General features: G+C 38.7%; 3 protein-coding genes and 1 non-coding gene across 6 annotated transcripts; 3 read left to right on the top strand and 1 right to left on the bottom strand.

The window, feature by feature from the left end:
• Positions 1-229: 229 nt before the first annotated feature.
• On the bottom strand, positions 230-15,216 carry cdcp1b (CUB domain containing protein 1b). 3 transcript variants are annotated; one of them, XM_028597404.1, is made up of 13 exons: positions 14,868-15,216; positions 11,698-11,922; positions 10,922-11,263; positions 9,513-9,728; positions 8,458-8,799; positions 7,554-7,769; positions 5,786-6,142; positions 5,302-5,661; positions 4,605-4,802; positions 3,838-4,194; positions 2,883-3,239; positions 2,706-2,787; positions 230-1,520 (listed from the first exon to the last, which is right to left on the bottom strand). In XM_028597404.1, exons 1-13 carry the CDS (start codon positions 14,929-14,931, stop codon positions 1,016-1,018), a joined length of 3,621 nt encoding a protein of 1,206 aa, XP_028453205.1. In that variant the 5' UTR covers positions 14,932-15,216; the 3' UTR covers positions 230-1,015. The 3 variants fall into 3 exon arrangements, 2 of the variants coding, with proteins under 2 accessions (XP_028453205.1, XP_028453206.1); XR_003694247.1 differs by having other exon boundaries at positions 1,432-1,520; positions 3,049-3,239; XM_028597405.1 differs by lacking the exon at positions 230-1,520 and having other exon boundaries at positions 2,705-2,787; positions 3,049-3,239.
• A 2,669-nt stretch (positions 15,217-17,885) lies between these two features.
• Positions 17,886-20,416, top strand: limd1b (LIM domains containing 1b). The gene is made up of 7 exons (XM_028598272.1): positions 17,886-18,026; positions 18,224-18,325; positions 18,640-18,707; positions 18,815-18,877; positions 19,479-19,609; positions 19,790-19,841; positions 19,946-20,416. Exons 1-7 carry the CDS (start codon positions 17,993-17,995, stop codon positions 20,030-20,032), a joined length of 537 nt encoding a protein of 178 aa, XP_028454073.1. The 5' UTR covers positions 17,886-17,992; the 3' UTR covers positions 20,033-20,416.
• A 282-nt stretch (positions 20,417-20,698) lies between these two features.
• Positions 20,699-24,831, top strand: nrm (nurim). Its single transcript, XM_028597867.1, has 4 exons — positions 20,699-20,938; positions 22,196-22,389; positions 22,565-22,741; positions 23,735-24,831. Exons 1-4 carry the CDS (start codon positions 20,788-20,790, stop codon positions 24,035-24,037), a joined length of 825 nt encoding a protein of 274 aa, XP_028453668.1. The 5' UTR covers positions 20,699-20,787; the 3' UTR covers positions 24,038-24,831.
• Positions 21,211-21,283, top strand: trnak-cuu (transfer RNA lysine (anticodon CUU)). The gene has a single exon. It is a non-coding gene; the product is annotated as a tRNA-Lys (tRNA).
• Positions 24,832-27,303: the final 2,472 nt, after the last annotated feature.

The following is a 27,303-nucleotide window of genomic DNA, read 5'->3' as shown; positions in this document are numbered from 1 at the left end:
GGCTGCTGCTCTGCAGTCTGAAGACCACTCCTTCCTTCACTGTTTTTCATGGCCAGAGTTCCTGTGGTTGAAATAGTTTTCACCATTCAGAATGCAAAAGGTGACAGTCACAGCATAAGAAGTGTGATGGCAGTCATTAACTCAAGAAGTAAACAGTTTCCCCACCAGACCATTTTCCTAGAATTTATTGCAAAAAAAACTACATTGTATTTATAGGTAAAAAAAAAAAAGAAGAAAGAAAACTACTGTTAAAAACAAGACAAGTAAACAATATAAAACACTTTTAAAACAAGGACCAGAGGTACTTGCACATTTTTTCTTAGTCCCTTCTCCTGAATCCATGACACATGGGCAGAGATTTAATAAAACTAAACAAATCAAACATTAAAAGAATAGTTCAACATGTTCTGTTGTGAGTTAGATGAGTGGATTGATATCACTCATGTAAGCTACAGCCAGCAGCTGGTTACCTTAGCTTAGCATAAAGACTGGAAACAGGGAGAAACCGCTAGCCTGGCTCTGTCTAAAGATAATAAAATCCAGCACCGCTAAAGCTCACTGATTAATACATTAGATCTTATTTCTTTAATCCGTTTGAGCTTTAGAGGTGCTGGTAGGTGGATTTTGTTCCCTTTGGACAGAGCTAGTCTAGCTCTCTTCCGGTTTCCAGTATTTCTGCTAAGGTAACCAGCTACTGGCTGTAGCTTTTTATATACTGGACAGACATGAGAATGGAATCAATCTTCTCATCTAACTCTCTGCAAGAAAGCAGAAAAAAGTATTTACCAAAATGCTAAACTTCCTTTTAAAGAGGCTCGCAGCTTTGACTCTTGAAGCTTTAGAAATTTCTGACTTTTTCTGACAAAGACAACATTCACATTGCATTTAGAGGCTCATCGATCTCAGATTCCCTGAGTGTGATCGAGGCACAGAAGTTCACATCAGTACATTCTAGAGATACTCCGTACTGAACGAGAGCAACAGCGATCCATCATGTAGTTACAGTCCCGACACACTACAAGGAGTCCTCTGTTATAATAGGTGGCTGTGGTTCCATGTTGACACCAGAGAGCCGGATCGTGTTTATATCCCCTGTGCTCTTGAACGTGTACAGTTCATTGTCCACCATCCTGCGGTCCTGGAAGCCGAAGCTGTCCTGCCGGTCGATAGGAGTGCGTGGACGGGACGGGATGAAAGACTCAGACGGGTTCAGGAATGTCTTGAACTGGTCCATCTCAGGCTCATGGTCCGGTTCTTTGATTACAGGCAGATTTGCATCAGTGGGGCCTGTAAATGTCTTATAAGAGTCTACCTGCATCCCGTTGAAGTGGTCCTGCATGCTGTCGGCGTAGCTGGAGTCACCCAGCAGGTGGCCGTACACCATCGTCTCATCTATGGAGGCGTAAACGTGGGATTCGTTATCAGACCGAGTTTTGGTGAAGTGCCTGTCACTTGGGCGAAAGATATTGCCTTTGCTGATGAAGATGGACGCCTTGTTCATTTTGTCTTTTTTCTTTTTCCTGTTTGAAAAGATGAAGGCAAATCATCAACAAGAGTTGTCAGTTACAAGCCGTATGTACAGAATATAGACAAATAAATATCACTAAACCAGTTCATGTAAAAAAAATAAAATAAAAAAAAGATACTTTATCCAATCGCATAGAAACCAAGGCCCATATTCATCAAACTTTACACTTAAGAATGCACTTTAGTATGAAGTCTCAAAACTGACAAAAACATAGTCAAATATTAGCATTTGTCAAAAAATATAACGAAATACATAATATTGTTAGTAAACAAATTGTAATGAGTGTAAAAAGAAATATGAAGCTTTATACTTTCCCTATAACCTCTAATCAGTTAGTCAAAAAAGCAAAACACTTTTTATTTAATTTAATCATTTTAAAGAATAAATTAAAACTTTTAATATTACACTATGTCTTTTTTTGTTTTGTTTTCCTATTTATCTATTTTTGGTCTTGACAAACATTGTATAATTTATCTATTACATAACTAACAATATCATATGTTTTTATTTTTGACTGGTCTGAACATTCTTTTCATTTTCAGGGCTCAAATACCAAAGAGCCAACTTAGAAGTAAAAAAGAAAAACACATTTATCAAGTATTTTACTTACAGAAATATATAATCAGAAACAAGGATTTAGTCAACATCTTCCATATTAACAACAAAATAAACCCTAACATATTGACAGTACTTTGTTTTTCTGCAAAAACAAGCAATTTTAATTTTTTTGCGGAAAACTTTTAATATCTCCAATGCAAAATTACCAATTTAATATACATTTTGTAGTATAAGAATGTATAAATAAATAGGGATGGAATTAGAGGGAACTGGCTGAATTGGAAACAAAAGAAAACCAAACATGGAGGTGCGAGGAAAATGATGCTGCTGATAGACGAGGTAAGTCAGAGAAAACAAGGACAATATAAGGGTAATTTAGTACCACGACACGTGCAGACAAGATGCATAGAAAGTGATTGCAAACTAAATCAGTGCTAGCTTTATTCTTGCTGTTCGTGATGTAAACGTTAACATCTGATCAAAAAAAGCAGCTGCAAATAAGTAGGTGTAAAAGTGTAGGATTGTTACTTTTATATTTCACCTAAGATCAAAATCTCATTTAACAGTCTGATAAATACTGGCCCATATGTTGGCAAAGTTCTGCTGCAGGTGTACTCACTTTGCGACGAGGCATACACCAGCCAGCACTATGAGCAACAGCAAAATAACTCCCACTACCCCGAGAAGGATGGCCAAGAGATCTGTAGAGGCAAACAGAAGACATGGTAGAATGTTTACTTTAGTTATAAGGGTATTTTGTTTGTGTACAAGGCCTAAATTAGTCTTGTTTGCTTACGGTTCTTCTTCTGCAGATCGATTTTGGTCAATGCACCAAAGTGCCCCTTCTCTGGCATACAGTTAGACATGGTGAGATAGAAACTACGTGTCACTGTCAGCATATCCTGAGACAACTTGTCCTCCCTGCGGGTCATTATCTCTTCATCGTCCCCCAGCATCTTCACCTTGATGCCAGTGTGCCCGTTGCTGCATTTCGGCTGGCTGACGTTGACAAACTGCATGTGCGCCTGATACTGGCTCGGTAGAGTGACGATCCAGGATACGGTGGAAAAAGGCTTCATACCCTGAGGCCAGTTGGGGGTGGCCAGCAGGGTCGGAGACGACATCTGTGGACTGACTCTGTAAATAATGCTCTCTAAAAACGGGATGGAAACAATGTGTCAGTCCTGTATTCTCCAGCATTCGTGGTGCAACAGTGCCCCTGTGGGGAATTAAACATTTTTGACCCTAATTACAGAGAATCACAGCACATAGCAGCATTACAAATTCTCAGGAGAATGCAGATAAAGATCCTCTAACGAAGGCTGCAACTAACGATTATTTTCATTATCTATGAATTTAATTTAATTTGATTATATAAAAATTCAATCAAATTGATTAAAATCTATTAAAACCTGTCAGAATGTTGATTAAAAACATAAGGAAAGAACAATATGTTAAAGCTGAAACGATTAGTTGATTAAATGATTAGTCAGAAAATTAAACACGTCACCATTTTTCAAGCAAATTTTCTGATTTCAGCTTTTCAAAAGGACAATTTGCAGCTTTTCTTTGACATATGACATTAAACTGAATATCAGTAAAGATAATATTGGGTTTTTAATTGTTAGTTGGTAAAACTTTAGTTACAGTATATATAAATGATTAAATCGATTAGTCGAGAAAATAATCTGCAGATTAATCAAATATTTAAATAATCATCAGGTGTGGCCCCCAAGTAGATCCACGTTTACCTGGGATCTCCTCACTGAAGCTGGCATTGAGAAAAGGACCCCTGGTCTTGCTAAAGTCCTCGCCTGTGGCTGTGACTGAGACGTTGCCATGCACCTGAATTTTCTGGATGATTCCTTCAAAGCAGAAATCTCCAACAGAAAACCCATCGCTCTCTGCCACATGCAGGGAGACAGACTGATTACACTCCTGGCCGGGCAGGGACTGTCGGAGACTCCCTGTGGGTGACACCAGATCCACGGTGCCATCCTGAGGGACGGCGAGGTGCCAGGTGAAGCTGTGGAGGGGCATCGGGAGAGATGAGTCCAGTTGGGGCACAATAAGGACAGTCGCAGAGCAGGACATCCCGTTTTGGCAGTCTGTTATTCAAAAAGACACAAAATGAGAATATTAAGTTTCCAACTAAAGGAACAGCCAGCAACAAATAAAAAGATATCGTATTACCTTTGGACAGAGCCAGGCTAGCTGTCTCCCTGTTTCCAGTTTTCATGCTAAGCTAAGCTAGCTGTCTACTAGATCTAGATCTCATACTTACGTTACAGACTTGAGGGTGATATTAATCTTTGCATCTAACTCTCGCCAACAAAGCTAATAGCATATAGCTATTAGCGTACCAATTATTAAACTACTACTCCATACTTTAACTTTAATACTTCTTTAACCAGGGAACTTTGATAGACATTAACGTAAAAAAAACCAACCTTTTCTTTAACAAGAAAACTAAAAAGCTACAATCACTTCATGAACATGCAAAGTAAAATCATCTTACCAATAACTTTACTAGCAGTCAGGCGCATATCTTCATTTGGACAGTCGAGAAAGGAAAGGTCGGCCTTAGTGCCTGCAGCCACGTTGATCTTCTCTTCAATCGTCGAGTTAATTCTCATCTCACAGTAGGGATCAGAACCCACTTTCTCTACCTGCAGGGACACTCCCTGGTGTTTGGTTAGATCCACCGCAGACAGAACTAAGACAGAAATACAACATAGAGAGACAATATTTTAGTGATCAAAAAAAGTCTTCATATCAGTTTATATATTGTGGCAAACATTTTATCTGCATATAATACATGCAGTATTATGCCATTATAACAAGCGTTTGGTTCTATGCATTTGGACTAACATAGCCCCAGGTTGTGCCTCTCATGTTTTACATTGTATTCAAGTCGCAGAGCTAAGCTTTTTCCAAAAATGTATATGCCAATACTACGCTTTGAAAAACCCAGAAAGTTGTTAAACATAAATCAAAGACTTTTTTTGACCCATCTGCATGAAAAAAATTACTTTTAACCTGTTTCTCAAACGGCAACTGTATTTCCTAATCAAAGTTGCCCAAAAATGACATTTGTCTATTCTTTTTGTAAAACACAACAAACCGCTTTCACGAAGTAACCTGGTTACTTGAGTGCATGTACTGCATAAGTTCCAGAGCTTCAGACTCCCCGATGTCAAACTTTACCACTGTACCTGGATGCCCACTCCTCATTACAGAGACTCTGAAGTTCAAGGTGAGTCCCTGTAGTGTCCTGTTGGTTTCACAATTCTTCAGCACCATGTTGAAGTTGCCCTGCTGATGCTGCGGCTGAGAATCCGTCAGAGTCAGCTTAGTCATCTTCTTGTCCTCTTTCTGGTACTCCACCTCCACTTCATTGTTGAGGCACTCTGGAGCCGTGTAATCATGAAAATGGATTGTGTAGTTGTGCATGCCGGGCACAATGAAATCCCACTGCATCTGCTGGCTATCAGGGAAATCCCTGGGGTAGTTGGCTGTGATAAAGTCTGTGTCTGACACACCTCGTGGTAGGTTGACATTCACTATGGCAGCCACTAGAGAGAAACAAGGAGAGAATCAGCAGAAGACATCTTGTATGATGTTTCATATGTAGTGGTGTCTAATCCCATGTGGGATAGACCAAATGTTTGGCATAACGCAAACATTGTACTAACTTACTGCTGGTCTCAGGTCCAACATTGAGTTTGAAGTCAAAGGGTTCCAGCTTCCTGTCGCCAGGCACCTGTAGAGACACACGGCCCTTGTAGCGAGCCAGGATGGTGGTCACAGTTCCTCCTTTGCAAAAGGTACCAATGGTTGCCGGCCCCGTGCGCAGATAGAGAACAACAGAGTATGTGTGCTCATCTGGACAAGTCTCCTCATTCGGAATCTGTCGCATTCCTGTTTCTGGGAAGTCCAGTTGAAAGGTCCGAGTGGAGACAACTTTCAGATCCCAGGTGAAGGTCCGGTTGAAGTCTGGGAACAGTGAGGACTCGGCCTGAACAATGTCTCCAGAACAGGAGGCCTCTGTGCAGTCTGAGATTTGTAGAGAAGAGCATGTAAGCAATGGTAATTTAGTTTTGTCTCGACAAAGACTCAAAGCAAAAAAACATGTCTAAAGAATTAGGATGAATTCATCTGTAGGCCGCTTTCAGTAAATAATTTAGTGAAAGAGATTATTACGGACGCACCGACAGTTTTTTTGTCATTACTTGGCGACAGAAACTATGCACTTTAACTGCAATTAATTGCTAACCGTAGCTGAGGTCTCAAGGTGTATGACTTAGTGATAGACCGATTTTATCGGCCGGCTGATACATCGGGCCAATATTTGCGTTTTTACGTGTATCGGCCGATACGCGGCTGCTGCGTTCACCGATAGATTTTTCCCGGCATTATTTACAGGCAGGCGTCCACAGGCAGCTCTGTGTTGCTGGAGACGCTGCAGTTCACGTGCAGGCCATGCACTTCCCCTCCACCCCCACTAGCACCATGGCAGTCTTAAATTACAAATTAAGAACTTTATTTCAATGGCTACTTTTCAGGTTTATTGTTTTTTTAAATTATTTAAATGTGTTGACAAAGGAAATTTTGTGATGACCTGATTATATCTGTCTTATAATAGGTCAGCAAGCAATGCATCATCAAGGCTGTGTTGTAGCTGGTGATGAAAGCCTTTTACCCTTGCACAGTTAACCATATGCAGTGCACCCATCCATATGATGCACATTGCACAGTTAACCATATGCAGGGCACCCATCTGTATGATGCACATTGCACACAGAATTTGCGGGATATGAATGTAAGATGATTGCAGAAGTGACACTGATCTGTGTTTTTGTTTATTATTTTTAAAGAAATGGCAAAGCAGATTCCAAAAACAAATCCAGTGTGGTAGGTTTTACATTTTTATGATGTGAATTGAGGGAGAAAAGCAGTATCGGCTCCAAATATCGGCTCAAGAAAATCGGCAGCCCGTATCTGTCATCGGCTTAAAAAAAAAGAAATCGCTATCGGTCGATCCCTAGTATGACTGGTAATTGTTGATTTTGTTTAGATGCCAAATTGTAATTATACAAGTGATTATTGGTCGGACTAAATATTTGTATTATTATTTCAATAATTAATGTTTGGCACTTGACCCTATACACGTTCATAACAACAAAAATGGGGGGGAGATATAGTTAGAAAAAATGTTTTATGATATTAAAGGCGGTTGTTGTATACTTCATAGGGTGTGTACCTGTGTTATTACATTATCTGGCTCACATAACCATGATATAACCAAAAAATTTACCCTGGAATTCATTCAAAACTTTTAATTATTATTTTTTTTTTTTATGTTTTTATATTTGGCTGAAAGAGACAATTACATTGTTAATCGCAATTATTTATGAGACAATTAATTGTACAGCAACATTTGGAATTGTTACAGCTCTATTCATACCTATTTTTCTGTTGATCTCCACAGTGAAAACATCCTGAGGTTGAGGACAGGTAAACTCTACTGTGGTGTTGCGAGGATCTCTCAGGATGAGTTGTGTTGGTTTGCATATCGGTGTGGGCTCCTTCTTCTCACACACACTGCAGTCTAGGTCACTGGGTACCCTGCTGATGGTAATGACGGTGTTAGGATCGGGCATAACAGGCGTCATTCTGCCACCTAAAGAAAGAAAGTGGTATAACAAGATATTGATCAGACCAAAGATCAAAGTGTGGTTCACAAATTCATGCCCACCTCAGGATGAATAGTAATTACTTTGGTGGTCTCGTAACTTTTCATCTAGATCATCATCAGATCAACATTTTTATTTGTTGTTTATAATACTTGCAAAAAACATTCTAAACTCAGATGCCTAGTAAACATTAGCGTGCTAGCATTGTCATTGTGTGCATGTTAGCATTTAGCTCAATACTAACTACAGCCTCAGAGTCTTCTTTTGGAAACGGATGTAATTTTACTCCATAAAATACCATCCTCACTGTTATCTATATATTAATTATGCTTTGCACATGATTTTCACAAGATATGTCATTTCATTCAGTTTAGAGGGTGCCTTTATGATAACAGATGAAAGCTAGTTTTCTTTGCCAACTCTAGCTCATTTACAGTCCTTTTTTTTCCTGTTGATCAATGAACATTGTCCCTGCTAAATAAAACTTAAAAACAAAAGCCAACTGTGCCCGAAGAGAAAAGGGTTAACGCTATTATGAAACATATTTGTGTCATTTTAAAAAAGGACATAGCATTAGTTTTTAGGAATATGTCTGATATACTGTATGTGTTGTTCTGTAAATAGCCTACGTGGGTTTCTTTCTCGTGTGAACAAAATGGAAAAACAGACACTTGCCTCTTGGTGCTGCTTTGACAGTGAATGATTCCAGTTCACCTCCTTTGGGCACTTCTACAGTCACAGTTGTGGCTCCGAGCAGATCCAGATGAAACACTGTCCCACCTTTACAGTAGCTGTTAGTTCTGATCTTTCCATCACTTTTAGTTGTACTCATTGAGTACTGGTGGCCATTTTGGCAATTTTCTGCTTCAGACATCTCTTTTAATCCACCAGGGAAGTCCAAGTTTAATACAGTTCTCTCTGGAACACTAATGTCCCATGTTAGGGATCTTTTAAAGTCCTGAAAGAGGTCGGGATCAACTTCTCCTGCAGGGGGAGTGCAGGTTTTCTGGGTGCATTCTGAGTAACAAAAATTATAAATGTTTGAATTTTATGCAGTTAAATGAGCATTTTGTCTTTTTTTGAGTACCACAGAGAGAGAAAGAGCTTTGACTTGGAGAAGATGACGTCCATATATTATATATATATATATTATATATATATTATATTATATATATATATATATATATATATATATATATATATATATATATATATATATATATATATATATATATATATATATAATAAATGATTAAATAAATAAATGGCCATTGATTGGGACATAAATAAATGTACTTAATTTACAATTCTACAAATCTTTATTTTTTTCTGTATTTCTAAGTTTATTTATTTCTAAAAAACAAATAAATAAAAGTAGATAATTTGAAATACAATAATAAATAGAGATGCAGAATTAGATTGTAGAAATTAGACATTTACCCCTTTTTGAAAATAGTTGCATTTGTTTGTTTTCATTTAATTTTGCATTAACTATTGATTCATGATTGTGTTCATTACAGCTTCAATATATGTATTTAATATTTATCTTTATAAAAGATATTTATCTATTTATTTCTGTTTTATTTCAGCATTTACTTAACATTTAAGTTTTTTATTTATCTATTGTTTTGTTTTCCATACACAAGACTTTAATGTATAGTTTAAAATGGGCAATGTCAAATTTTGCTGGTAAATGAAGTAAACGCTGGCATGGCCTCCACAGTTCTCACCTATTTTCTTCCTTATCTTCACGCTGTACACATCCTGAGGTTTCAGGCAGCTGAACCCCAGCGAGAGTTTTTCAACATTCGTCAGTGTCTTTCCTGTGGGGCTACAGTTGGGAGTGGAGCCATCAACCCAGCACACTTCACATTCTGGTTCATCAGGGTCTCGGCTGACGACCACAGTCGTGCCTGAATCAACACTTAGAAGCATTGTTCGGCCCTCTTAAGGGGGCAAAAAGGAGAGAGAGAGACAGTTTTGAAGAATTGTGTTACACCAGCTATTCGTAAATCTGTCTCTAAGTTTGTGTGTAGTCCTTCCTAAAAACGTAGTAGCTACTAGCTAATTTCAAACTAGTGAAATCATGTTGCGCCATTAAAACGTAATGGAAAAAACTTTCAACAATTAGAGAAATAAGCTTATTCGCTCTCTTGCCAAGAGTAAGATGAGAAAATCAATATCACTTTAATGTCTATATGGTAAATATGAAGTTACAGCCAACAGGTGGCTAAATTAGCTTAGCACAAAGACTGGAAACTGGAAGCTCACTAATGCGTTCCTTTGTACTCGGAAGTCGGATTTTCCAAGGAAAAAGTCGGGAAACACGCCCCCTGACCTCGGATTTCCGAGCTTGGAACTCGCAGTACCCCAAGCTCAAAATCCAACATGGCTGCCCCGTGCATCAACAGTAGTGAAAGCTGTAGTATCATACAGTTAGTGGCACTTCTGTCTTTTTTTTGTGTCTCACTAAATCGTACATACAGTCCTGTCCAAATTATATCTGTCTGTTTGCTAAGCTGTTTGTATGCACAAAAAAACTGCGTAATGCGTTATCAAGTGGTATTTCTAACAATGGCTAACCTGGTTACCCCAAAATGAAAAATCCGACTTGTAAACGTAACGCATTCAACTCGGGTGAGACGTCATTCCCACCTCCAGCTTCCGAGTTCCGAGGTAAATGGAACGCGCTATTTTTAAGTTCACTAAAAACTCCGCTGGCTAAACTATTTAAAAATGGCGGGTTTGTTTAGGACACCCCCGTCTGTCGATAGCAATGATGACGCAGTGATTAGTGATGATTCTCTCTGACCAATCAGTAGTCTGCAGGTTTTCACGTCACCGTTAACACTTTTGCAAGGTACTGTATCTGTGTCACATTCTCATTAGGGTCTGAGCCCCCCTTGAAGGTCTGATCCTAGAATTGCCCCTGGTGCGGGACATACTGCCTTAAAACTGTGATTTGTAGTTTTTACACTTTGTTTTTTGCGCGGATTAAATAAACAAGATATAACTTGTTGTAACGTGTTTTGTTACCTTTGGACAGAGCCAGGCTAGCAATTTCCAGTCGTGCTGAGCTAGGATGAAACTATGATCGACACTTTCTTTAAAGAGCTTATATTCAGTAACTTGTTCTTACTTAGTGGTCCAGCGGAGGCCTGGAACAACATTAAATCGACCTCAGCCTTTGGTTTAACGTGCAGAGACACAACAGCTCCATTTGGCAGGTCAAAACGAGTGACAGAACCACCTTGACAATACTGAGTCCGGCCCTTGGTGTTTGTTTTGGATGTGGTCACTGAATACTGAAATCCATTAGGGCATGGTTGGGATGTCTCTATCAGCCCCTCTCCAAGTATGTCCAGACTCACAACTGTCTTCTCAGGTGCCTTCAGCTCCCAGGTAAAGGTTCTGCTGAACTCTTTAAGGATGGAAGGTTGACCTTTTTCTGTTGCAGGGTTGCAGGTGTCCTTAGTGCACTCTGGATTAAAAATAAAAGGCAACACAAAGATGCACAGATTGATTAAGAATTTCAATTCTAGTGCAAAGTGCATGTGTATGTTTATTAATTATGTTTTTATGTAAATTAAGCAAACTTAACTTAAATTGTTATTAGGAATTAATAGAATTGTGGCACCCCAACAACAGGATTGAGGCTGGACGAGAACTGTGAAGGTTTTTGGGTTCTTATGTCAAGGCAGTAACCGAGAAGGTTGACCCCTTTAAATTGAAATTATCACACCTGATAACAGAAACAACTCTTCATAAGGGGTTTAACCTCAAAACGTTTTTTTTTTGCAGGCTGAAGACTAAAAGGCTTTAGGCTTCAGAATAAAACCCATATACTTTGAATTGTGATTGGTTCCCTAAACAAAACAATCCCTGAAAAACTTCAAATGAGGTCAATAAACTAACCAATTGTACGCGTAATCGTCACAGTGTACGCCTGTTCAATCGGCTGGGAGCAGTTGAACAGCAGTTTGACCTCCTCCTCAGGTGGCAGGGACAGAGAGGAGTGGCAGGATGTTGGTGTGTCATTAACCCCGCTCACTCTACACAGAGCACATTGATCCAACGGCAGCTCGGTGAACACATTCACTGTCGAGCCTTTGTCTGGTCGGACCGTCGTCTGTAGACATTCTGAGGGAACAGATCACATGGGAGTTAGCTGCAAGTAGCCTAAAGATGTTGTAAACTGTGATCAGTAATCTAAAAGGAGTGCTTTTTGAGTCCTGTATTGCTTCAACTGCACATCTGCTGATTGAGAGCGTGCTGAGACACATTAAAGCTGCATGGCTAAGGATGGCAATGGCGGTTGGTCAATCGGTCAACCACTTTGATCCAGACTGAAATATCTTAACAACTCTTTTTTAGTACAAACATTCATGGTTCAACATGATAGCATTGTCTTTGTGAGCATGTAAAGCAAAAATACCAAACATTCTTTGGTTTAAGGTTAATTAGATAACTTTGGACTTTGGACTCTCAGACACAACTAGAACTCACCTTGGACTCTGGAAAACTGTGCTTTTTTTTACATTTTTTCCGACATTTTACAGATAACACGACCATTGAACAAATTATCGGAAGATTAATTGAAAATAGTGTGTAGTTCCAGCCCTATTCAAACATTAAAGGGGAGGGATAAATCAAATGAGAGGACATCAGTTTGCTTACACTGAGCAGAACACCATTCAGCTCTCCTGGACAATTTAAGGTATCAATTCAACCCCCTTAGCAATATTTAGGTTACAAAAGGAACAAAACACACACACACTGGGTATAAAATTAGCTCCAGCCACCAGCCAAATGCTGGTAAAATGTGCAAGTGGCTAGTAGATTTGCTTTACTCACCAGCCCCAAAAAATAAACAATGGTAATCTACATATTGTGTGGCTGGTAAACTTTTAACATATGGCTGGTGGACAAAAAGGTTAATTAAAAAGTTAAAAAGGTTCATTTTTGTAAATTCACACACACACAGACACACACGCACACGCACACGCACACGCACACACACACACACACACACACACACACACACACACACACACACACACACACACACACACACACACACACTTCACTGTTGACACTTGAGCCAGGCACACCTATCATGTGTAGTAGTTGTGTAATTAATTCACTTCACATTATTGTGAGTCATCTGAGCACTGAGTAAAGAGAAGAACTCTGGTGAACCAGTTTTAAAAAGTAACTGCTGTTTGTGTGATAATTTGATCTCATGGGGCAAATGCAAACTTCTCCCTTTAGGGAAATTCCCTTTTATGATGATAAATGATAGATGATAAGGTTTCTATTTCATCTATAATTTCATCACACCAGCAGCTTGAGTTGCTTTAAGGCCTCTTCAATCTGAAAACGTTTATACTAGAGCTCAGCTAGGCCAATACAACGCTAGATATGTTGGTATCTGTGTGTATGTCCGCTGATAAAGAACTAGAAACTACAGTACAGTAAGGCCAAACTAAGTTCAGGTAATTAAAAGACGGGTCTCCATCACTAGTTGAACAAAAATACTTCTTAAATAGTAAACCATTGAAGAAGAAAAAAAACCAATAGTCTTTATCTATCAAAAAGAAAGAAAATACATGTATGCACATACAGACACACGGATACAAACAAACATACACATGCACCAACTACATACATATTTACAGCTTTGCTTTCCACAGTTTCCTGTCTTCCAATAATAAATACTTCTTCTCATTTCACATAACTTTAATAAGTACTTGTCAATTATGTTCTATTTTGTACGATGCAACACATCAATTCGTAGCATTAATGCCCTTCAAAAGACCCTATTTTACCACATAATGATCAACTAGCTATCTCTCATTCTGAATGAGATTTTTCAAACGAGATGGTTCTCCTGGAGACTTTTAGCTGCTTAACGCCATTATGCTTGTGGAGTCTGGACTAAAGGGCATTCCCAAAGCATACTCATCATCAATCATAATATTATTGCAATTTACAAGAACTCTGGGTGCGGTTTTCTCGCTGCAATGATGCAAAGATTTGACATAAAACTCTTATTAGGCTACAATGTGTTTTAAAGCATGTGTGCAGTAAGCTGCACAATATCACAAGAAACCAGGAATGTACAACTTTAACTTGCAAGAACTTGAAAGAAACACAGAGCAATACTGAAGCAATTACATAAAATGTTGGCCGGTTTCTTGTGACAGCAAGCAATGGGTGTGTCGATGATGTCAATGGGTTCAATAGCCGATTTAGTGGCAAAATATAGTATGTATGATAATTTCCACAAACACTATAAAAGAGAATACATTTATGCAGCGGATGACTTTTCCCCCAGATATGAATTAGGCTTAAGTCAGGGAAAGCAGTTTAAATCTAGCAAAAAAAACGCCCGCCATATTCATAGCCCAGCAGCAGATTGCAGGTCAATCATTAATGAAGTCATGATGAATTCATGCCTCCAGGAAGCTCCATAAAAGCCTCATAAACCGTTTGAAAATGGAGGTGTTGAAGTCACACACAGAGTGAATATGTACAGCCTCTCATCTCCACTGTCAAGTCAATCAATCATAGACTAGGCCTACATAACGTTGACTTAATGACTTCTATTATCTTTTAACAAAATGACACGGAGCTTGTCTTCCCGTCAACCCTCGACGTTTTTGACGCCTTTTTTTCACAGTTTGTTTTTGCTTTTTCCAACGTTTTAAATTTGAAAATTTTTCTTCTTTACATTTTCAGCGATTATTTCTACGTCCCATATTTTCTGATATAAAAACAAAAATTGAAAACGGGTCAATTTGACCCGAAGTCAACACAAGGGTTTAAACACAGTTCGCTTTATCCAGAGTGCTTTGCATCTTTGCGTTAGGTTTCGCCTGAGCAATAGACAAGCATGATCTCATCTCAGTTGTGTGTTTGATCCAATTGACACACACTTGAAATAAAGCCACAATGTTTGTTTTAGGCCTAGCATATTTTGTTTTTTAAATGTAGCCTACTAAAAAAAAAAAAAAATAGATGGAAACACGTGAACATAGCTTTACTAAACAATGTTTTTCTTGCTAGAGCGATTATTATCTCACCTGATGAGTCGAAGACCGTCAAAAACAAAAGTCCCAGGAGCGGGCAGGTTGCACAGAGCCGCATGTTCACCAAAAAGAAAGGATTTCTCCTTTTCAATGTAAAGAGTTTATTAAAAATACGATTGAAAATGTGCTGTTTCTCTCTCAAATGCACCGTCGCATTTTCATTCACAGCGACGGCGTTGACAGCCACTTCCTGTTTTGCATTACCTGTGCGCAGTGGAGGGCGTGGCCCACAGGTAGGTTACGGTTACCTGCCCAAACTTGACGGTTGAGGAGGATCGGGCCCTGCCGTTGTACCCTTGAGCCGAGACACTGCAGAGCTGATACACACAGTATAGACTTCTGATAAGACACGAGTCCTTATGTGACTCCCCTCACTGTGCGGCACAATGGGTGCCCTATTTATAAACAGCCAAACATGCCATGGATTGTTGGCATCGTGCGGTGTATCCCCAAAATGAGGCAGTGGAAGGGTGTGGAAACAGAGCTTAAAGTAGATGTTATGTTTAAATTAAATGAATACTAGGCTATTAGGCTTTATGCCACCAACCGACTCTGATAAATATACTTGCAAAGTAGATAATAGCTAGATTAACAGCAGGAATTTTGAATAAATTCTGTCCCTAAATGAATATTTGTGATGGCAGTATGTGTTGACTTTCAAAACGCAGGTTTTGCCTGGTCAGCTGCATTTTCCCCACAGCGAAATGATGATGAAAATATGATGCCCTGTGTATGGTTGATGTCTGACAGTAGGTCTATACTGTGGATAACACTCCCATGTTGCAAATGCTCTCCTCCTGCCTCCACATGCCTCATGACACAGACATTCCTGCACAGAAACATACCTGAGGGCAAGACAACTCGATCGCAGACACACATTTGTGATACATTTTGGAAAGCCGAAATAATTATCCTAATTTGAATGCAAAATGTCTAAAAGTAAGCCTTAGCCTCCAGTTTTCAACCTTGTGGTTTTTTTCGGCGAAACCCTAAACTCAAATTACAACACTCAACGCTTACAGATACAGGACTAAACAATTGTGAAATTGTCCTTATCTTTCTGCCTTTGTGAGGATACTATTGATCCCCAAAACACACACACACACACACACACACACACACACACACACACACACACACACACACACACACACACCCATACACTTTTACACTCAAACACAAGTTAAACTGGGTTTTGTTTTGTTAAACCAGTCTGACAGCATGCAGGGTGGGCACTGTGGTGAATTTAAACAGCTTCAGTGTGTCTTAACAAGAGACCTCAGTGAAGAATCAACAGCTGCTCACACACTTCCCCTCCCATGTTACTGTAGAGCCAAGACAGCCAAACATTTGCTGTGGAGATTCATGGCTAAAGTTTCTTTAGAATAGTTAATACCTTTACTGTAACACTGAGCTACTGTTGCACTGTATCTCAATTGGGGACATTTTAGATTGTGTAATATGTCAAGTGGTGTTATGAATACTTTTTCATTGTTTATGATCAACTGATAAGTTCCAAGATTGTGAAATGCTTAGTCAGTGTTCGAAAGTATCAAAGTAAATTCATTTTATTTACTTAGTTTTGATTATCGTGTTTGACATCTTCTTCCTGGTATTTTTCTCTCTCTCTTTTCCCAATTATTTATAGCACAGATATATGGTATAAATCAAAATATGAGATGTAAATACGAGAAGGAACCATGAAACAAGAAAAAGTATTTGTAAAAGTCATTAAAACAAGAATAAAAACAAAATGCAGACAACTAAATTGCTCAGTTCCAATCAGTTCTGTTCCCTTGGCACAAATACCAGCATTTGTTTTCAACTGTTATTTGGGCAGGTCTGATTCTAGGTCATGAGTTATAAAATGCCTCAATAGCCCACATGAGGGCAGTAACAAGATACAGTATATGAGCAGAATCAAGTTATAATGTGTGTAAATTTGTATGACTAAAGGGTAAAGAGGTTTCATGGCTCCTGTTCAATATTTTCTGCATGCACAGACAGACTGTTGATTGCAGTAAAGCATTAATGCATCAGCACCAGTCATTTGCAGCCAGGGTGGTAAGGATTATTTAATTGAGGCCGTGTATTTGGACAGTCTTGGTTTAAAAGGTGTGTTTGTTTTTAATATATTTTGTCTGTTTATTAATAATTCATTTCAGAATAAAATGTAATTAGTATTCTGCTGCGCAATCACATTTTTGAGGGGCTTGGGATATTGGAAAACTCACAATAATTGGCACACGTGTCACGTAATCAAGATATATTTTTGGTAATGAGTAAAATCTATTTGAAAAAAAAAACAGTCAAGCATCCAGCTCCTGGTTTTAACAGAATATCCGTGTGTACGAATTTGTCATATTATGTAAACTGAAAGTCTGTAATCTTGTTTACGTAAAAATAATTGTATGGTGAGTAGATGCTTATAGGCCTACATTTTGCTGATGCAGTACTTTTACAGTGTTGTATTTTATACTTAAAGGATCTGGATACATCTGCCAGTGGTGGAAAGTAACCAAGTACATTTACTCAAGTACTGCACAATTGTGACGTACTTGTACTTAAGAATCTTCTATTTTCTGCTATAAGTCCATAACATTTCAGAGGGAAATAGTGTACCTTTTACTCCACTACATTTATTTGATAACTTTATCTACAAGTTACTTTGCAGATTCAGATACACAATATTATCAACAAATAGAATATGATGTAAAATAGATAAAGATAGAACTGTATTGATCCCTGAGGAGATAGGTATAGCCAGCAGAATATCAAGTAAAATAAAATGACTCCACATTCACCAGCAACTGATGTACACATAACACATAAATAATTATAATCTATAATTGGGCCATTCTGCATAAAGAGTATCCCTTGTGGTGTTCTAACTTGTGCTTAAATATACCAGCTTGCCTCATCTGTTACCGCCCACTCAGTGAGCCACCTTGGAGGAGTCAGGGGGTCTGAAGAGACCCAAAGCACTGAATGCAACACCCATGAACCCAGAAAGCAGCTCCCCTTACAGCTGTCTGCACCACACATAAAATTAGACCCCCAGACAGTTGTACACTATAGGTTCCAGCAGGCTGAGTAAACTGGGGAAAATCCTGTTGGAGATGGAGCCAAGTTATAGTTCCAGTCTTTACTTCGGTAAGAAAGGAATACACTGAATATACCTTTCTAACACAGTTTTAGTGGTCATTTATTTCAGCACTCTGTAGGTTACATAGACAGGTCATCAGCATGTGTGTGAGTGTGCTGTCAGTCTGTACAGTATGCTTTCAGTCAATGAAGCGAGAATCACAGTAACCAGTTTTTTTGTGTTCTTCTTTGTGTTGTGTGTTCAGGAAGCTGTACACACTGCAGTAAAGCGGTGTATGGTGAAGAGAGAGCCTGCCGAGCGATGGGACATTTATTCCATTATGCTTGTTTTACCTGCAGCATTTGCAGTGAGTTCACTTGATGTGAGGGTCAATGTTTATGTTTTGGGTCCAAAATATCTCAAAGACCCTCACAACCTGACTTAAAATCTTTGGTATTTCTTTATAACATTAAATATTCAGGACTCATTAAGCAACAATCCAAAATAGAAATGCATCTTTGGGTATTATTTAGGAGTTTATCACTCAAAAACTCTTTTACGGCTGAAATGACAATTTAAAGTTGAATTTCATTCTTTTAGAAAATGAAACTAACCATCATCAAATGCCACATTAAGTAAGGAATGTAGCTAGCTCCTTGTCCTTTGTTTTATGATTTATAGATGAAAAGCTCAGTGGGAAGCCATTTTATTCAGTGTCAGGAAAAATCTACTGTGAGCATGATTTTTTGGTAAGAATATCCCTTTTTAGCATTCCTGTATACATTATCCAGTTTGCCAAAAAATACAGCCATCAACCAGACATTTAATGAGGGAATTGTTTTATCATTTAAAATAGGACTCAGGAGTTCACTCATCCTCAGAGGCGTGTAACAGCTGTGGGTATTTAATCATGGACATGGTGAGTATATATTAATTTAGTGTGTATGCACATCCATTTGTGGTGCATGCTGTCACCAGTGGTAGAAGAAGTACTCAGATCCTTTACTTGAGTATAATAAATATCATGTGTAGAAATACTCTGTTACAAGCAAAAGTCTGAATTCACAATTTAGGTAAATACATTAGTATCACAATATATGAAAAGTACCCAAAGTAAAAGTTATCATTATGCAGAATTGCTCATTTTAGTTTAATGCATATTATATTATTGATGCATTATGTTGCACCTGGTAAAGGTGGCTTGTTTTTTGATCATAGGTTGCATAATACTGCAAGGGTAGCTTGTGAATGTCACCAAGGAATCAATAAAGTCATTATCCAATCATAATTTATTTGTTGATAATATTTTGTATTATGAATCTAAAACGAAGTAAAGTATAGTAGCCTAACTAAAGTTATACGATAATTGATGTTGAGAACAAAGTACAACATTACTCTCTGAATTGTAGTGTAGTAGAAATGGAAACAAGTACCTTAAACTTGTACTTAAGTACTTGAGTAAATGTACTTAGTTACTTTTCACCACTGGCTCTGACATTGTGTACATTTTGTATCGCCAGGTTTTGCAGGCTCGTGGGAAGTCCTACCACCCGTCGTGTTTTCGCTGTGTGGTCTGCAGACAGAGCCTGGAGGGTCAGCCCTTCTCTGTAGACGCAGATACCAGAGTTTATTGTGTCAGCGACTACCACAAGTGAGTTTCTCATACAGGACCTGTACAAGTACAACAACAATAAGCCAAGCTCTTTACTTCACACTCCAGACAAAAGATGAAACCAAACCCTGCCAGACAGGCTACACAAGAGATAAGTCACACATCGAGTGACTTGAGTTTCTGTGACCTTTTTCTGAGACTTCTTTATGTATGTTCCAGGGTCCAAGCTCCTCTGTGTGCTGCATGCAAGGAGCCAATACTGCCGACTGAGGTGAGCTGAACTGATTGTTTAATTAATGGAAAAAAGCAGTAATTGATACTTTAGTTTCTGAGAAATTATCATTACAATTTCCCTCCATTTGTTGACTGTTTCAGGGGTTGACAGAGTCTATTCGAGTGGTATCGTTTGACAGAAATTACCATGTAGAGTGCTACAGTGATACAGAGGTTAACCTCATTTGAAGACTGGAGCAGCTTGGCACATATCTTTCTGTCTTCTTCTGCTGGTTTTGTTTTGTGTATATATAAAACATTAAAAATAAGATACATGGTTAATTTGATGAATCTGTAGCATTTTAAACAATATCCTGTCTGCAATAAGAGTCTTGAGTATTGTTTTGTGCTCTCTGTTTCATATTCATTTTATGGAATAAGCAAGCTAGAATAGTTTACATGCCCAGCAAAATAATAAGGAAACTGCAAAGGAATCTTGAATACTTGAATACCTCAAGGACAAGAGATGAAGTGATGACTTTGAAACTCTGAAATCTGGAAAGTGTTGTAGGATACCTTTGGCCTTTATCCAAAGTGCAATCATAATTTTAAATAAAAGATCTGAGCCACAAATCTTGCTCCACATTTTATTTTCATGTCTTAATGTTTTATGCTTTGTTTTTAAATATTTCATTAAAAAAAACGTATTTCTAATAGTTTCCTGTGTTTTATACATCCAATAATTTGGAAATAACCGTGCAGACTGTGATCAAATATCATCATTACGATGCCCTGTCTTGAAGTGGATAAAGTAAAAGTGAAATTCAACCAAATGTCCCCTGAAAAAAGCCCACCTTGACAGCACAGGAACTTATATGCACTTCCGCCTGCTGGTTGTACCACACAGCAGCGACACCGTGTGTCAATATTCAGTATTACCACAAACTACCCTCCCGGAAGAAACCACAGTGGAAGTTGGTAAATGAATATTAACGCTGATTGAAATGGCGTCTGTCACGGTACGTGGTTGGGCACTCTGGACCGTGTCTCTGCTCAACTGTGCGTTTGTTTCCATATCCGGTGCAGACTTCATTCGGTTTATATCATTTCGAGCCATTTACCACAACATCACCGGGGAGACGACACTTTGTCAGGGTAAGTGCTTTCTGCTGCTGGCAGGCGGCCAAGCGTAGTTGGCTAACTTTAGTTGCGGAGTTATTAATGAAACTTAGCTAACATAAGATGGCTGTCAGGGCTTGAGTAGGTGCTATTATTGTTACACTGTAACAATTGCTGCATAGGAGGAGGTGTTTAATATAATGACTGGAATTATAGTTTATAGTGAGCAAAGTTAGCTCCTATTCTCCACCACATGCACAGGTCTCTGTTTTTAGCAGAATTAGTAATATATGTTAGCAGCGGTCAGTGCCCGGCTAGCTCAGTCGGTAGAGCATGAGACTCTTAATCTCAGGGTCGTGGGTTCGAGCCCCACGTTGGGCGTATATCTTTTATGCATCCCTTATTCGTGGGGTGTCAGTGTCAATGCTCGTATACTCAAAAAATGATCATGTTGTTGTAAAGTGTTTTTGAAAAAGTGTGAGGAATCATTCAAACTGAATGCGTCGCTTCCGGTTATTTTGCCAAATTTCGGTTGACGCGCAGCTTTTTTGTTAGTGGGCAAAACTGAGCATAGGTTCGAGACTTTGGAAACACAAATATTTACTACAAGGAAAAATATGAAATGAAAGTAAGAAAGAGGACTACATTTAGGCTTGTATTAGGTCCATGCCTGGGTTATGTTTTGCTGTGGCATGTTTAATGCTTGAGTGCTTGCAAATAGTAGGCTACTTGTGTTCTCAAATGCGTTCTCAATGCCTTCATGGTACAGTGTGCAAAAAGACTGCATGTAGAAATAAACTTCAGTCAATAAACCCTGGTGCCTGCTCCTAATGTGTACTTTTTATTGTACTGCAGATTAAAAACAAATCAGTAGTTTTAGTTTGTTTATTCTGGTGATGTAATGTATTGTTTATGTATTATAACAAGGCATCAGTATGTCCTGTATGTATATTTGTTTGTACTTTAATTATGTATTCTTAATTTGCAATAACAAACTTTTTAATTATTGTCTGGACAGTGCAGCTTGTTCATATAGTTTTTTCATTTTTGATAGGTTGAATAAGCTACAGCTACAGCTTCACTCCACATCTTACTTTTTATTTATTTGAATTTAAAGACTGAAATAAACACAATTTAATCAATGGTAGCTGCTTTGTGAGTTTGTACACATGATTACAATTTTTTTTAATGAGTGTTAAATTTTTTTAATGCTCATATAAACACAATTGATGACAATATTCAAACTTGACAAAGTTTTGGCATGAACTTTCTCTTCATTTGCTTACACCTAAGACTCCATACCGTGGTCGGCGGCTCTGCAGGACAGCTCTGTCCTCTGGTCTCTTGTTGTGGATTTGGGGCTGCTGGCTCTCTTCATCACACAGCACAGTCTGCTGGCCTGGTCACCTGTCAAACAGGCCCTCCAATCAGTGCTGGGGACCCTGAACAGGACAGCATACTGCTTCACCACTGTGCTGGCACTGCAGGTACAACAATACAATTATAATTTAATACATTACATTGTCATTTTACTGCACTTTGCAAGAGTGTATCTTCTAACAGGAGTTACAGTTGAACATTTTGAACGTTTTGGGCTTAATATTGGATGTTGTTTCTCTACACCACTCTACATCTCTATCATTCTCATTTCTCCTGTGTTAGATCTTGATGCGTTACTGGCAGCCTGTGACTAGTGCCCCCTGTCTGTGGTCAGTGCGTCATGCACCCTGGAGTATCTGGTTCCCTCTGCTCTGCTTCAGTCTGCACTTCCTCTGCTGGGCAATCATCTGCAGCATCCTCATGATCTTTGACTCCCCTGAACTGCTGGGCATCAAGCAGGTAACTTATCAGTATTACATTTAAAAAAGAAAAAATTAAATGGGCATCATGCCTGTATATGACCGTTGAGAAGTGAAAACAAACAAAGAGAGAAGTGGAATGATATTTGATAAAGATCCACAAATGGACCCCAACACTGGATGTTTTGATTACAGTATATGTAGCGTTACCTTAACCACAAGGCCACAAGATGGCCTGTTATTTAAATGTTAAACAAAAGGTAGAAATTAAAGTTTGCAGAACAAACATTCATTAGTTCCACATTTTATTCTTTTCTCAATTACTTCAAGGGAATGAGCTGCAATATAATCAGCAGCTCTTTTGTCCTCTCAGAAAAAATTATATAGTTATAATTTATATAAGATCATTTGGTCAGTGGTGTGATGTGACATTATTTCTGGGAGATGCTTCTTAAAATCAGGTATATTTTGCTTTCGTCAGCGTTACTACATTTAGTACTGTATGATTAACTGTAGTTTTTTTACACATTGCTCAGCCATAACTACACACAAGTTGAGGAAGTAGTACTGTCATGTAATCCTCATGTAATGTTCATGATGATATGTGAAATATATCACAACCTATTTTCTGGCAACATCTTAAATTGTGATTAGACTTCCATTACTACCATCTGTGTTTACAGGAACAAACTTTCAGAATTGAACTTTTAACCCCTAAATATTTTATACCAGACAAACCTCATCGGGCTCAGATGAAGACATCAAAAGGATCAACATTTTAATTAGTTCAACCGCTAACTCTTTCATGTCTTTATCCAGGATTAATATCCTCATTTTGATTTGATGCTAAAACAGCAACTTGGTATAAAAAAAGATCAAACTGAGTGAAGCAGGCGAGTGTATAAGCTTTGACAGTGATTATGAAAACCTCTAAATTGTTACATAAATACTTGTCTTGACTTGTTATTGGTGCTGCTGCTTAAGCTAATTTGTCTCTCTCATCCTCACCCTCTCTTCCCCTCTGCTCTTTCAGGTGTATTACGATTGTCTCGGTTTAGGGGACCCCCTGTCCCATAAGTCACCTGGTGCCCAGCGCCTCCTGTCTCACCTCCGCCACCCGGTGTGTGTGGAGCTGGGCGTGGTGCTGTGGCTTCTGCCAGCGTTGTCCCTGGACAGGTTCCTCCTGGCGGGGACTCTGTCGACCTACCTGGCCCTGGCACACACTCTGGACAAACAGGATTTAAGCTACCTCTGCGTCCAGTTTAACAGCAAGCTGCAGCTCTTTGCCGAGCCGCACCGTGGCAGCGCTGACACCAGCGACCACAAGCACAAGTGAAGCGAAGGTGTTCTTACTGCTGTGATGTGAAGATGGCTGCTGTTTTACAATTATTAGAAAGTTTGTTTTGAAACTGAGTTCTCAATAAGCCGGGTTATCTGCTGCGCTGACTAATAATGACACTACTTGACACTGGTATTTTTTTTTATGTTTTCTTCACTGTGTATGGGATTTCATAAAGGAGATTTTATTCCTACATTTGATAACACAATTATTATTTTATATTTTGAGGATATTTTTGTATATTCTGATTAAATATAGGAAGAAATACTCCTAAATGTAATCAGAATATGGAGGGTTTTATTGCAATTTTTTTTGTGTCAAATAGATTTTATTTGCAACATTTTGCAATAAAACCCAATTTGGTTTTTATTACACTGAATTTATTTTGTTTATCATACAGTATAAATTTTAAAAACTTATTTTCAAGTTCAGTTGTCCTTGAAAAAGAATGTGCCACTGAGGTTTCACACTGTCAAAAAGCACAAAAATGCAGCCTTCATTTTCAGAATTTGCAGCTATCGTGAAAAACAAATGGCATTTCTAAGATTATGAATGTATTTCCTCAGTTGCTTTATATTATATTGCGGACACCTCAACAGTAATGTCATGAACAAAGTGAATACAGTTGGTATTTCTGTACTTACAGTTGGTAAGTACTGTAATCTTTGATTCAACATGTATTGTATGCTAGTATTAGTTGTCTGCATTGTGTCCTCACTGTAATGACAAAAATAACTATTTTCAAGACCATTTTGAATAAATGTGATACGCTGTATAGTGTAGGTGTGTGACATGCTTTTGGTTTATTTGCACTCTTTTATATTAGAGGTGTTACTGATATTTAACCTACCCTACCCATAAATGGGTTGGACAATATGATAGAAACACCTGTGAGTGTAACACAATACAACTCAACAGCACCCCAAACTGCTCCCTCCAAAATGATCATACAACTGAATCATCAACACCTCTCAGACTGACTGTAGAGATAACAAACAACATGGAGAAGAATGGGATTGGAACATTAAGATGACATTTTTCAGTACTCCTGTGCTTGCACCGAATTTTTTTTTTTTGGAGAAATACATAAAGAATAGTCATATTCAAACATGTTTGCTTGGCTTTCTAAAAATAAATTGACACATATTGGAAAAATGTACAAGAAAGAAATAATATTAATGGACTGAACTTCTGAAACTGCACCATGCTATTTCTTTTTAAACATTAACCCAGACAACTTAAAAATGCTGAAATAAATTATTAAAGTTGTACTTTTGTTTGTGAAGAACATAACAGGAAACCTGCAGGTAAATATATCTTTGTTTTCACTAAGATGCCTATTTTAAATGTTATCATGTTAAAGTTATCATTATGTATATTTTAGCTTATTCTTTCTTTTTTTACCATTTTTAGCTGTTGCACAAGGTATTAGTGGATACGGTTATGTTTTATATTCACTTGTCTTGAAATTCAAGGAAGGAGAGTTACATGTTCTGGCATGAAAAATGCAAATACAAAGTTAGTAAAAGATTTTTTAAAACGTGAGGGAGGTTGATCATGGCTGGTCAGGTAAACTCTTGCAGCTCCTCCGTGACTCCACAGCCCGTTTCACACACCCCTCCACCTCCACCTCTTTTCCAATTAGCCCTGCGGGACAGAGGGATGAGACGAGGGTGGGGGTGGGGGGGTTGCTGCCCGGTCAGACGGCTACAGTATGTTCTTTAAACGCCTTTTGGTCCGACAATATGGTGTGGGCCACTAAACTCTCCTGACGGAATTTAATGGAATTATCGGATTACAGTGCTGCAGCTCTGAGGCTGGACGTATTTACTACTATACCGACAACGGAGGTGTTTTCGTGCTCTGATGCACAGTCGGGTACTGGGGTGATTTGAGGTCTTTTTAAAACCCTCCGTTTTGACAGCATAGATTAATCTGTTAGTTATTTACAAAGGTGATTTTCCGTCGAGGAGTGGAGCGCATTACGCACAGCCAAAACGCGCAAGTGGAAATGACAACTGTAAAGCCGAAGCGGATGATGTCGTTGGGTTTTTGGTGAGTTTGATTAAACACTTTCATCATAAATATTACATAAAGACAGAGAGTGGTTTTCTGTTACATGTGCATTATGTGCTGCAAGTTAATTTAATGAAGTTGTAAAAGTATGTCAAAAGTATGATAATATGTTGTGTAAAAGATGAAAGTGTGACTCAGTTGGACAACAGGTCAACTAGGACTGCAGGCTTGTATTGACAAATGTCCCACAATGTGATTTGCATCTTTCTATATGCCATTAAACACCGAAAATACCTATAAACTTGACATCACACTCATATATTTTGAAGTTGTATACTTCATTATGTCCCAAAAGTTCAGAAGAGAATGGACACCTCTATTTAACATGGTTGTGAGAGAGAACTGATTTTAATTATTCATTTTCTTATTTGCAGACAATTCCCAGAGGCTCTGAAAAAGAACGGCAACCATCTTGTTCAAAACCTTTTTTGCTATGTCTGTCTCCTCTCTGCCGGAATGGAAGCAACTCCTGCTGGAGAAAAAGAGGAGAGAGGAGGAGGAGCGAGAGAGGAGAGGGAAAGAGGAGGAGGAGAAGTTTGCCAGCATGCCCGCCTGGAAACGAGGGATCATCCAGCGGAGGAAGGCGAAGCAGGACAGTTTGGGTGACAGAGAGAAGGATAGAGATGTGTGTCTGCTGCAGGTTGATGTCCGATCTGATAGTCTAAGTGACATAGACAGCTTTGTGACGGTCAGTTTAGGAAGCGATTCGTCACTTAGTCCAGATCCAGGGCAATGGCTGGATGCAGAACTCAAACCAGAGAGTCAGGTGTCCATAGAAACTATAGTTCCAGTTCATGAAAACCCATTTATTCGCACACAGAGTGCATGGAGAAAGGGCAGGGATGCAGAAGGGGGGAACGAGCCGGAAGTTAAGGAGAGGGAGAAAGAGAAATTGAGCCCCAGGGGTCAAGATGGGGAGTCAGGAAGAGAAAGAGATATAGAGCTGAAAATAGAGAGATTCAGAGATTTAAGTGAGGGACGGGAAAAAGAGAGGAGCAGGGACAGGAGTCAAGGAAGAGAAAGAGAGAATAGCAACCAATGGAAAGAGTCAATTAAAGATGCAGTCAGGGAGCGGGAATTCCTTAAAGTGAGAGACGAGGAGGAAAAAGAAACAGATCCGCCATCTAGTTCGTTTTCTCCCCACGTCCCTTGTCTTCGGACTATCCGAGCCGACAATATTATCATCA

This window comes from Perca flavescens, chromosome 14 (assembly GCF_004354835.1).
Source record: "Perca flavescens isolate YP-PL-M2 chromosome 14, PFLA_1.0, whole genome shotgun sequence".
NCBI classification, from domain to species: domain Eukaryota; kingdom Metazoa; phylum Chordata; class Actinopteri; order Perciformes; family Percidae; genus Perca; species Perca flavescens.
Note: the sequence above shows the minus strand (reverse complement) of the source record. Positions and strands in the feature narration are given on the sequence as shown.

Bases quoted from the DNA above. Each gene is read 5' to 3' on its own strand.
- cdcp1b (XM_028597404.1), bottom strand. From the start codon at position 14,931: ATGCGGCTCTGTGCAACCTGCCCGCTCCTGGGACTTTTGTTTTTGACG. The intron at 11,923-14,867 runs GTGAGATAATAA...CTGTTCCCTCAG, and splicing joins GACGGTCTTCGACTCATCAG to AATGTCTACAGACGACGGTC. The intron at 7,770-8,457 runs GCAAGTGTCTGT...TTCTTTCTTTAG, and splicing joins TGTCAAAGCAGCACCAAGAG to GTGGCAGAATGACGCCTGTT.
- limd1b (XM_028598272.1), top strand. From the start codon at position 17,993: ATGGAGCCAAGTTATAGTTCCAGTCTTTACTTCG. The intron at 18,708-18,814 runs GTAAGAATATCC...CATTTAAAATAG, and splicing joins ACTGTGAGCATGATTTTTTG to GACTCAGGAGTTCACTCATC. The intron at 18,878-19,478 runs GTGAGTATATAT...TTGTATCGCCAG, and splicing joins GGTATTTAATCATGGACATG to GTTTTGCAGGCTCGTGGGAA.
- nrm (XM_028597867.1), top strand. From the start codon at position 20,788: ATGGCGTCTGTCACGGTACGTGGTTGGGCACTCTGGACCGTGTCTCTG. The intron at 20,939-22,195 runs GTAAGTGCTTTC...CTTACACCTAAG, and splicing joins GGAGACGACACTTTGTCAGG to ACTCCATACCGTGGTCGGCG. The intron at 22,742-23,734 runs GTAACTTATCAG...CTGCTCTTTCAG, and splicing joins AACTGCTGGGCATCAAGCAG to GTGTATTACGATTGTCTCGG.